General features: G+C 56.3%; 1 protein-coding gene across 4 annotated transcripts in view; it reads left to right on the top strand.

The window, feature by feature from the left end:
• XG (Xg glycoprotein (Xg blood group)) overlaps positions 1 to 12,258 on the top strand; it is a 33,169-nt gene continuing 20,911 nt past the window's right edge. For 3 of the 4 annotated variants that reach the window (XM_027609263.2, XM_027609261.2, XM_027609259.2), the window contains exons 1-2: positions 2 to 151; positions 10,759 to 10,800. In XM_027609263.2, the coding sequence (XP_027465064.1) occupies positions 91 to 151; positions 10,759 to 10,800 (103 nt within the window). In that variant the 5' untranslated portion in view covers positions 2 to 90. Of the gene's footprint in view, positions 152 to 10,758; positions 10,801 to 12,258 lie in introns of all 4 variants that reach the window. The other variant, XM_027609262.2, reaches the window with a different exon arrangement.

The following is a 12,258-nucleotide window of genomic DNA, read 5'->3' as shown; positions in this document are numbered from 1 at the left end:
ACACACGGAGGGTGGGGTCCGGGAGGGCCAGATCTCACGAGCCGCTGGGCTGGGGCCTCCACGGAGGCTCCTTCCTGCTGGCCGCCAAGGATGGAGAGCCGCTGGGGCCTCTTCTGTGTCACGGTGCTGGGCTTTCTGATGCACGTTCAAGGTAAGAGGCGTCTTGGCCCCGAGGGAGAGCCACGTGGGTGCTGTGCTTGCGGTCCGGCTCCTTCTCAAAACTCCTTCCAAAGCAGCTTCTACCGAACAAACACTTAGCAGTTGCCAGAGGGGATTAGAGGAGACGGGAACGGTGCCTTCTGAGAAGGCAGAGGGGACATGGGGGCCACTTGGAGCCCGGGGAGCTGGACCTGGAAGTGCACAATGCGGACCAACAGCGCTTGGAAGCAGGCGGAGTTCTCTGCTTTTCCGCTCTGCGTTTCAAACACAGCCCGCCCTACCCCGTGATTTAAGTTCGACGGGATGCGAGGGGTCTTTTAAATTCCTTGTTCCCGATGGAAAAGATTAGTTCTGCCCGTTTTCGTCGGGTACACGGGTTTGGATTCTGCAGCCTTCTGGATAAATGTCATCCTTCCTTGTTGCAAAAGAAAGTCATGTGAATTGTTTACGCACAAAGCTGGAGCTGGAGCTCACGGGCTGTCTCCCAGATGCGGGGCGGGGGGGGGGGGGGGGGGGGTGGTGTTTGGTTTGTTGGAGGGTGGGGCAGGCGGCTATTTAGGCTATTTAGGAACTGTAATGAACTCATGAGAAACGGGACCAAAACAGCCCCTCTGGTCATGTTAATATTCTCCTTGCAAGCACGGAAGGCCGGGTGGGTTGGAGGATTGGGAAGTGCTCTTGGTTAGGAGTGGCAGGGTTGAATTCAGATGTCCCTGTTGTGGCGCGTCCCATTTATCCTGTTCGAGGTGTGTTCTTGGGAAGAGGCGTTGGTTGTCTGGGGGCCGATGGGATGTTGAGGGTCAGCTGGCTATCTCACCCAGCACGAAATGCATTCAGGAGCTCCTGTGTACAGGAAGAGACCAGTCCCCACATTTATCCGCCCAGGAGCCGGAGGGCAGAGCCCCAGTGTTAACGCAGAGATGCCCAGCTGCAGACCCAGCCCCTGCTCCAGGAAAGCGCGTCCCAGACTTGATTCTCGTCACCGTGTGGGGACAGCAGGAGGTTGAGCGTACCCCCTTGGGACAACTAGACCTTCACAGTGCCGTCCATTTGATGCTTTAGGGACACGGAAGGCAAATTCCTTCAGGAGCCACGTGATTCGTCGGGCATCTGGGGGAACGGATGCTGGGTGTTTAGCAGGTGCGCTTGGCGAGGCCCCGGCACTGGCCCACGTGCACCAAGTTCTTTCCGTGAGGGCAACGCTTCCTGCATCCCACGCACACATCAGCTTCCCAGCTGATTTTCACGCAGCCCGATGATGGTGCCGTGCTTGCCGCCACCTTATAGATGGGTAAACTGAGGCATGGGGTGAGGTTCCATCATGTTGCCTGAGGTCACGATGGGGAAGCAGAATCAGAAATGAGACTTGCCAAGGCCAGCTTGTGGTTTTGGGTCTGTTGAGAAAAAAGGAACTATTTATATCTATCTTTATGTGTTTTTCCCCCCTAAATATATATTATCTCGTATATATATTATTGTCAATATATTATTATATTATTGCATCACGTGCTGCATTGAGCTCTGTGGGGCCTTGTGGTTTGGTGATACTCGGAGGGTGGGAGGCGTGCCCAAGGCAACAAGCCAGGCCATGCTGGGCCACGGAACTCCAGCCCACGCTGGCTGCACCCCAGAACCAATCAAGAGTCTCCCTTAATTCTGCCTCTCTCCTCATGGCCCCCAAACTACCTTTGATCTAGCTGATCTGTGGGTGGGAAGGCCAAGCCCCAGATGGGTCATTTAACGCTGTTTTGTCACCATGCCCATCAGTGGGCCCGAACCTGTCCAGCTATGTAGAGCAGTGGTTCTCAATCCTTGGTGTGCCGAGTCACCTGGGAGGGAGCTGCATTAAAGGCCCTGCCCCTTGAGATGCTCATACGGTATGTGGGTGGGGCTCGGGACCTGTAGATTCAAAAGCACCCAGAGTGACTCCATGCAGAGTCAAGGCTCCCTTGAAGGGATGATGAGCAAGCACCGGGCCATCCGGTATACCCTTGGGGGGGGACTCACCGATCCATGGCATAAGGGGACAGCTCTTCTGGGGTTCCCCATTCAGTGATGCATCATCAGCCAGCACGGCCAAGCCAGAAGGCACATCCCCTAGGTAGGAGCCTCCATTGTCTCAGCTAGGGACCACTTTGCCCCCAGGGGACACTTGGCAATATCTGGAGTCATGGTGGGCTGTCACAACTGTGAGGGGGTTGGCTGGTGTCCTCAAATGGGTGGAGGTTGAGGATGCTGCCCAATGTCTGCCACACACGTCAGAGAGTGATCCAGCCCCAAATGTTGCTGGTGCTCAGGTTGAGAAATCTCATGTTAGCACGAGAGACTCCATCTGTCTGTGTGTCTGACCTATGTATCTAAATATTATCCATCTATTATCTGTCCACCTGTACATACGTACATCTATTTGTCAATCTATTCATCTGTCCATCCATCATTTATGTATCCATCCATCCATCTACCCATCTACCCATCCAGCCATTCATCTTTCTATCTATCCATCTATCCGTCCACCCATCCATCACTTATATATCAATCCATCCGTCCATTCATCTATCCATCCATCCATCCATCATTTATCTATCTATCCATCTATCGATCCATCCATCCATCCATCCACCCACTCATCCATCCATCCATCCATCCACCCACCCATCCATCCATCCACCCATCCATCCATCCATCCATCCATCCATCCATCCATCCATCCACCCATCCATCCATCCATCCATCCATCCATCCATCCATTCATCCATCCATCCACCCATCCATCCATCCATCCATCACTTTTCTGTCTATCCGTCCAGCCACCCATCTATCCATCCACCCATCCATCCACCCATCCATCCATCCATCCATCACTTTTCTGTCTATCCGTCCAGCCACCCATCCATCCATCCATCCATCCATCCATCCATCCATCCATCCACCCATCCATCCACCCATCCATCCATCCATCCATCCATCCATCCACACATCCATCCATCCATCCATCCATCCATCCATCCATCCATCCACCCATCCATCCATCCATCCATCCATCCATCCATCCACACATCCATCCATTCATCCATCCATCCATCCATTCATCCATCCATCCATCCATCCATCCATCCATCCATCACTTTTCTGTCTATCCATCCAGCCACCCATCTATCCATCCATCCATCCATCCATCCACCCATTCATCTATCTATCCAGCCATCATTTATCTATCTATCTATCCATACATTCATCATTCTACCCACCTACCCATCTATCCACCCATCCATCATATCTATCTATCTATCTATCATCTGTCTATCTATCATCTATTCATCTACCCATCCACCCACCCACCCATCTATCCATTCATTTATCTATCTATCTTCTATCATTATCATCATCATTATCATCATCGTCAATCTATAGACTCAAATTTGTCTTAAGGAATTGCCCCACAGGACTGTGGGGCTGGCAAGTCCAAAACCTTGAGGGCAGGCTAGAAACTCAGCTCGGATGTGACCTGCCATGTTGAGTCTGACTCCCTTCTTTTCCAGGAAACCTCACTCATTGTGTTTAAGGCCTCATCACATCAGAAGAGGCCCACCCACATTACCGAGGGTGATACACTTTCCCAGCACGTGATTGCAGATGGCAATCCCATTGATAACTTACTGGCACAGTGACATCTACACTAGCGTTTGACCAAACATCTGGGCACTGAAGCCTGGCCACACTGACACAAAATATGAACCATCTGGGTTCATGTTTCCACTTCCCGTGCCTGAGATGCCAACTCTGCAGGTTTTCCAGAGGGTTCCAAGGTCTTTCTGCCTGTTCTCAGCCCCCCAGGCTCCCTCAGCTGCATCGTCAAAAATACTCCTGTGTTTGTTTCTGTTGCAGGACTGGAATGGAGCCAGGGCTGTTAAATCTTTTAGTATCCCCACTTTCCCTGTGACCTTGAGCTACGCCCTTGAGGGGGCTGTCTCTGGTGAGCACAGCTGCTGTAGAAATTGCCACATTCTGGAGAACCAAGGGGGCAAAGCGTGCAAAGTGTTGTGCCTTCTGCTGTGAGTGTTCAGATGGCTTTCCGGGGCGACCCTGGAGCAAATTCTCAAGAGTTTTCAAAACGTTTTCTTCCGATATTTTGTTTTTATCCTTGTGGATCACAATAAAATATGATCTGGACAAAGTGCTGATACTCGGGGGAGGTAGTTGGGAAACTTTGCTGGGCAGCGGGCATCAGGATTGCTGGGGGACGGGGTCAAGATGCAGAGTCCTGGGCCCCGCTCTGGATGCTTTCTCAGCTTTGCAGGTGGTCCTCCTGCGTCGGCAATTTGGGGAGCCCCTGCCTCTTATCCAGGGCACGTGGGGAGCATCTAGTGTCGTCACCCCAGATGACATCCGTCAGCCTCTCGACTTTTTAAGGCTCTGTGTAAATATGAGGCCAGATTCACTGTATTCAGAGGTCTCTGGGGAAGCAGCAAGGTCCCATGTGCATGCAAGTCATACCCAAAAGGTGATAGATCTCCTTTTGCAAGAGAACAGAGCTGTTTCTGCTCAAGACCCATGACCATCCCTTGGAGTTTCCTGGGGTTACTGACAGGGCTGCTCTGAAGGTGGCCCACGTGGCATCAACTTGGAATATCTGCACACTGCATGGACAGAGTCCTCCGTGGCTGGTGCAAAGCTGCCTTCCCTCCTTCTGCTGGGAAGAAGCAGCCTGGAGCTCTTGTTTGGCTCTGATTTTCTTGGAGGGGGTGAGGACGTCTCAGATCCTGGGGGGGTGGGTCAACTGGACAAAACAGGGAGGAAGGTTGTCTTTCTTGTTCACATGGTGAATTTGCAGTCTGAGGTCCCCAGGCCAGCAGCACCAACACCCTGGAGAAACGTAGTTTCGGACTCGCCCAGACCTGCTGATCCAGAATCTGCTCATAAGCAGATTGTGGGCTGATCCGCATGCCCTTGAGGGTCTGAGAGGCACGGAGGCAGAAGTCCTGACGCTGAGGAACAGCACTGGTGTGGACTCAGCACTTGGTGCGTGGCCTGCCGAAAATCTCCTTCCTTTTCCTCCTAGGACTGGGGCCGGGTGAGGGCCTCCACTCCATCCCACCAGAGCGTCCGGCGGTGATTCCATGGTGGTTCAGCTTCTCCTGCCAGTTTAAGTCTGTTATGGGCTGAACTGTGTCCCCTCAAAAGTCATAGGATGAAGCCCTAACCCCAAGATCTCAGAATGGGGTTGTGTTTGAAGGTGGGGGTCTTTAAAGAGCGGGGGATTAAGGTATAATGAGGTCATTAGGGTGGGCCCTGATCCCATAGGACTGGGGTCCTTCTGAGAAGATAGGATGAGGACAGGCACAGAGGGATGTCCACGTGGGGACACGGGGAGAACACGGGGTCTACACACCAAGGAGAGAGGCCTCAGGAGGAACCAGCCTCGGCCCCGCCTGGATCTCAGACTCTCAGCCTTCAGGACCTGCCCGGAGGGAACACAAAGCCCCTGCCCTGCAAAGTGAAGTCCACAGCCCGCAGCCTCAGTCTCCCCCAGGAGCTGGAGAGAAACGCAGCCTCTCGGGCACACCCAGAGCTGCCGTGGTAGAGGCTGCACGTCACCCACGTCCTTGGGGGTCCACGTGTACGCATCATTCTGGGACACCGCCTCGTTGGGCGGTCTACATTCCACGATGGGTGTCTTGGCTTTTATGGTGAGCGTCCATCCTTTAGTCCTTTGTGACGAAGTACTTCCCCTCCCAGGACCGTGCGTGTCATCGCAGTGGAGGGCTTTCATCGAAAGGAGACCTGGGGACACTAGGAACCGGGACAACTGGTTGACCTTGCAAGAGCGGCTCAGCTGTAATCAGCTGCAGGGCAAGCAGGATGGGGTGGAGCTCGAAGGGACCACCTGCTCATCTCCACGGAGGGTCTGCACTGCCACCTCTGGGGAGAGAGTCCCTCATGGCCCCCGCACGTGCATGCTGAGGTATGCATCATGAGAACCCAGCCCTCTTGTATAACCCTTGCTGCTGCTGGAAACAGAAACCTAGCGAGCACCTGGAGACTCTTACGGATTTATGCACAGGTGTTCCAGTGGGAGAACATGGAGCCCGGCGGCGATGCACCCACACCCACCTGGGCGCATCACCCTTGGGCTCCTTATCACGGTCTGTGCAAACCTAAACGGCTCACCTGCGCGCACTGTTAATTTTCTCTATCCTGGGGAAGAGCCCCCAAAACGTGCTTTCTGTACATTATATATATATTTAAGAACAATGGAGCAGAGTCAAAGGATTTGCCTGGAGGAAGTCACAATTTACTCTCTGGGCGTCCCTGCTCCAGTGCCGTCCCCCATGGGGGCGATCCTCAAGGACAAGAACGGATCCTATAGACGTGAGCCATGGACTCGGCGGCAGCCGGCCCGGAAGGATTGATTTCAATTAGCCCTCCACTCGGGGAAATCAGTCAAATCCTATGTGAAGAAATGACACATAATTGCCTGGATGGGACGCAGATACAAGGAGGTTGGTGGGAATAGTAGCATGTTAGAGCCTGTCCACGTTCATGAGTGGGTGACCGGCCACGCGATGAGTGTGGTCCACAGTCATTAAATTCATGCTTTTTTTTTTTTTTCACTTTCTTGTACTGGGAGCTTGCCTGGGGCTGATTTTCTCCTTTAGATCAGAGTCGGTAATTCAGTGGTTGTGGGGGTGAGGCAGGGAGGAGCCCGGGCGTGGGCTTGTGTGTGGCTCCTTGTTTGCATGGCGGCCCTGGATGAGTGGGCGGCGGGGACTCTGACAACATCGGCGTGGTATGATGATTATCCCAACCAGGGTCCTGCTGTTTGCTTTGCAGATTGCCGTGTGTCATGTTGACTTGAGGGTCTGCAGTAAAGCTGAGAAATTTGGGGCATGAAAAGTGCAGTAAGAAGCAGATGGGAGTCTCGTGGGGGTCGAGGGGTTGGCGGTCCAGGAGACGACAGCCGCTGGAGATGACAAAATTCCTCCAAGCGCTACTCAAAGACCCCAGATGGCTTTTTGTTTTTGTTTTTGGTGGAGGGAGGGGGGTCTTGTGTATAATGCTGACCGCCAGCCACCCACCAGCACGAGCCACTGTGAGCCCACGTCCCCGGGATCTCAGCAGGATCACCAGCGTCACAACCCCAGGACCCAGGATGCTGCTTCCTCCCCGGGGTCATGGATCCAAAACATGTGGGTTTGATGAAACGTCCCCAAACTCACTAAGCAAAAGGGGAGACAAGATCAGAAACAGGTCTCGGGATACGAGCCACGTCATGTGCTCCGAGTGGAAAAATAATGCCGATGAGCGCAGTGGGCTCGTGAGCACCCTCCCTGCCTGGGTGTCTCCAGAGACTGAGGCCCAGGAGCAGCCTCGTCAGCCCAGTGAGCTCCCAGCCCAGCTAGGACCTGAAATGCACGGGGACCCCTTGCCACGGGTGGGACCCCTGCCGTGTCTTGGCCGCAGGTGCTCCACCTGGCCGTTTCCCGCCTGGCTTGCAGGACTGGACGGTCCCCACACGGGTGCCTGATGCTGGCCAGAGTCGCCAACTGATGCAAGAGGTCCCGGGGAGTCCCTCCCCTCTGCATGCATAAGTCCTGCTCACACAGCAGCCCTTGAAGGGTAAACCCCACATTTCCAGGTGTGGCTGCCTGGTGACCCATGCGGTGACCCATCTCCCCCACCCAGAGCTCAGGAAGCATTTCCATCCTGGCGAAGGTACTGCTGACAAGGGAGGGGACACGGAGGCCGGGGAGGTTTGCAAAGGCGGGGAGGGGGCACCCTGGTTCCTGATGCACGCAGAGATCAGGAGGCAGAAAGGGATCCTACATGCAGCGCGTGGAGCCCCCACCCGCTGGGCACAGGCATTTGGAAGAGGCCAGCCGTGTGGGCCGGCAGGGCGGATAACACGGAGGCCTTTGCTTATCTGGGACGGCGGGCGTGGTCGAGGCATTTGGAGCAGCTTTCTGAAGGCCGGTGTTATTGCGGGGGTGCCTGGAACTCGGGGGGTGAGGCCCTGGCACAGAATGGCGATGATCATTCCTGAATGTCAGGACCTGCGGGGGTGGGGGGCCTGTGCATGGGAGCTGCACCGAAGGGGGTGTGCGCCCCCAGCCTGTGCGCCCTCAGCCATCCCGCAAGGGGGTGTCTGAGAAGCCAGGCTGACGCGGAGTCCTGCGCACAGGAGCTGCACGGAAGGGGGTGTGCGCCCCCAGCCTGTGCGCCTCCAGCCGTCCCGCAAGGGGGTGTCTGAGAAGCCAGCCTGAGGCGGAGTGTTGTGCGTCCGCCCTGGACGAGGATGGCCAGAGAGAGCCCCTGGGGCGGCAGATGGAGCCCAGGCTGTTCCTGCACGAGTAGCAGTCAGAGACTGGAGCAGAGCAGACCCTGGCGGGGCAGACGGGGCCCCCCCTGCCCCCCAGGGACATAGCCACGCCTCCACAGTCGGAAGCCGCTCAGTGTGATTGGCTCTGGAAGGGGGCACGTCCCCCGGGGCCTTCAGGGTGGACCGCGGGGCTTGCTGCTCACTGCACACCAGCCTAGGGTAGGGGTCCCCCACCCTCAGAGGCTTGGGCTTGCCGAGCAAAGCTTGCTGCACGCGGAGGCCACCCAGCGTCCAGGGGTCACCTGGTTCCCGACGCCCAGACTCCTTCCCAAGGGCGTGGAGCTCCGGCAGAGGCTGCCCGAGGGTCCAGTGTGAATTCTGACTCTGCCCATAAAGCCTCCCAGGAAACCGGCTCCTGGTCTGTGGTCACCGGGGTCTGCTGAAGGGGGCTGGAGACGGGCTGCTGGTGGGACTCCTTTGCAGGCAGTGGAATGTTCTGGAAATAGAGACAGGTGGTCTTTGCATGACCCGGGGAACGTGCTCCATGCCGCCCAAGTGTGCGCGTTAAATGGGCGAATCGTCCGCAGGGCGAATTCGATCTCAGCGAACCTGTTTGGAAAAAAAAAAAAAAGTTGTCACCCCCAAAAGGGGATTCAAATGGGCCAGAATCGGAAACGTCCTCTGACGTCGCTCTTGCAATTTTGGGAACAGCGAGAGGGGCAAATTTGTGCGGGAAGGAGAGTCTTGATGGGCAGGAGAGGAACCTGGGGGTGGCCCAGGGCCATCCTCAGCTCATTTAAAAGATTTTGGGTATTTTTTAGAGAAAATACACACGGATAAGGGTCTCCAGCTGAAGCATTTCAGATGGAGAAATTCCGAGAGTTTTGGTGAATGCAGGAGGTGGTGCCAAGCATCAGCACCCTGGGATTGGAGAGCATCCGAGTCGTCAGCCCCGGGGGGCTCCCCGTCCCCAGAGCTGGAGAGCCCACACTCCCCGTGCCCCCCATGCACGTTGATCCACCCAGAGCTTCTCCGAGTTGAGCCAGCAAAAAAGCAGAAATACGTCTGGGCTCCTGCCAGGATTCCAGATTTCTTTGCCAGAAAGCCGCAGAAATTTGTGAGCTCGGGGAGGAGGGCCTGGTTCGGAGTGTTGTGCAAAGCCTTCTGGGGAAGGTCCTGGAGAGCGAGGGGGTGGCGTGTGGCCGGGCCTGCATCGCACACCCACCCGTAGAAAGAAAAATACCCCAAATTCTGCATATGCATTTCCCCCCCGGGGGGGCGTTCTCTAAGTTAGAAACAGGGGTGGGAACTGGCTCCTGGGGACCGTCTCCCCAAATTCCTACAGCGCAAGGACTCAGTCAGAGGTGAGAGAAGCCTTTGTTGTCAGGCCCCGGTTTGCAAAGCGAAAGTAACACTTCCCTGGCTCAATCGGCAGGGGGAGGTTTGGGCTCCGGGTTCAGTGAGAAAAACAGTTGGTTTTGAGTCCTTGTTGCGGTCAGTCGGGCAGGATCGCATCCCAAACCGTAGCTTCGGGAGCAGAGGGACAAGCGGGGTGCACCTTGCTAGTCCTGGTGTGAGCCTCGGGCCGTGGCCACCCCTCGGCCCGATTTTAAAAATATGAGTTTCTGTCCCTTGACGTGAGGGAACTTCTCTTGTCTCGGAAGTGCTGCTGTCTGATAATTGGGGTGTTTCGTTGTCGTGAGAAAACGGGCACCCTAGAAACAGCTCACACATCCCCTCCTCTGGGAAGACCTCCAGGTGTGCTCACACAAGAAGAGCAATTGCCCGCTGCCTCGTTTTTCTGGTCCCCAAGGCAACCTGTCCCTCCCTTTTGGGGGTGCTCATGCACCTGTCTCCCCTGAAAGAGCTAGGAAGCAGGGCTTGGGGGGTTCACTGGCACACGCCCAACAACCAGCGGTGTTTGCAGAACGCACGGATGCTCGGCGTTTCGGACACATACCCGTGTTCTGCTCGGGAGGGAGCTAGAAGGATTCTTTCCTCCCTGGAGGCTGCAACGCCGTAATAATCTGCTGTAAGATGTGTCTTGGGTGAGGGGCACCCAGCTGCTTGGAAAGATGAGATACTCATCTGACAAACACACTGGGGGGAGGTCGAGACACTGCGACCCTCCGCGGAGCTCTCGCAGTGGGCTGGCCTTTGCGCCGAGGCCCCTGTCTGGCTGAGCGCGGGCAGATGGGGCGGAGGGGAGCAGCCTGCAGCCAAGAGCCAGGACCCCTGACGTCTCCCGTCCGGTCCACTTACACCCTCTGTGCTCCCCACAGGTCAGCGTGACTTCGACTTGGCCGACGCTCTCGATGACCCCGGTGAGTGACTGTATTCCGGGGGGCGGGCGGGGGTTGCTTTTGCCGCAGCTTGGCAACTGCTCTGGGGGTCTGCGGCATCTCCCTCCCAGCAGGTTCTCCATCCACCTCCGGGAACGGGGCTGCTTGCTTTCCCCGGAAAGGGGGCGTGGGGTTGGAGAGCCCCCCATGCCCTGTCTTTAGCATTTTTGAGCCCAGCTGGACGTGCTTGCTGCCAGAAAGCTGAATATTCAGCTCCTGGACCATGCAGGAGGGTCCGGAATCGGGTCCAGCTGGGAGGCACGCAGTGTCCACACCTGGATGGGTGGCACACACACACGGTGGGATGGGGAGGGGGGTCTTCTTTTAAAAGAAAGACAAAGGCTTGTCTGCTCTGAGAACCATCATCAGCGGGTTCTGGCTCCGGCAACATCCCTCGGTCCCTCAGCGCAGGTAGACAAGGGGTGGTAACAACAAGGACGGGCTGGGCACACAGACCCCTACCTTACAAAGGACAGAGACTGCCTGATGCAAAACCACCCACCCCCATGGGGATTTTCCCCATGCACGGAGGTTTTCGCTGATCTGAACCACCATGGAGCAGATAGGGGGTGACGGTCCGCATAGTGGGAGAAGCTAATGGTGGACGCACGCCAAGGTGGAGACTCTGTTTCCCCCGTCAAGCTGCAGTGGGGTCCTCAGGCTTCACTGTCCCCGGTGTGCACAGCTTGGAGGGCACGGTAGCCCCGGGGCAGATGGTCCGTGCACGGAAGGAATCTGACTCAGCCCCGGAAAGGAGGGAGCACTGGCACCTGCCACCGCGTGGTTAGACCGTGAGCACACGTGATGCTAACTGCAGGAAGGGAGTTCAAGCACGTGGTCTGGTCTGCTTGGAGGACACGTGGTCTCGTCTGAAGCACGTGGTCTCGTCTGCTCAGAAGGAGTCCGGCCATCGTGCACCAAGGCCGTCCGATCCGTCCTCCCTCCGCTGAGCTCCTCTTGCTCTCCGTCTGCTCCCCCAGACCCCACACGCCCTCCGCTGAGCTCCTCTTGCTCTCCGTCTGCTCCCCCAGACCCCACATGCCCTCCGCTGAGCTCCTCTTGCTCTCCGTCTGCTCCCCCAGACCCCACACACATGCTCACCCACACTGTGCTTTGCACCCCAGGCACCGCTCAGCCAATGTCCACAACCTCGAATGCTGGCCTCACGGTTGTGCAATCACCTGGGGGGCTGTGTGCACCCCCATTACACAGTCCCCAGTACCCGTGGGCACTCAGGCAGTGTTTGTTGACTGAATAAACATACATGAAAGAGAGAGATGACACGTGGCTGCCTTCCTGATGCACGAGGCACCACATACGTGCCCGCCGGCCCTGGATGCTCTTGGCTAAGTCGGCCTTTGTGCAAAGTATCTCTCCCTCGCCGCCAGAAAGCCTTTGTTCTAACTTATGTGCTCATGAGCCGGGCGGACCACCTCACTA

The sequence above is a fragment of the Zalophus californianus genome, chromosome X (assembly GCF_009762305.2).
Source record: "Zalophus californianus isolate mZalCal1 chromosome X, mZalCal1.pri.v2, whole genome shotgun sequence".
Taxonomy (NCBI): Eukaryota; Metazoa; Chordata; class Mammalia; order Carnivora; family Otariidae; genus Zalophus; species Zalophus californianus.
This window is presented reverse-complemented; position numbering and strand designations above follow the sequence as displayed.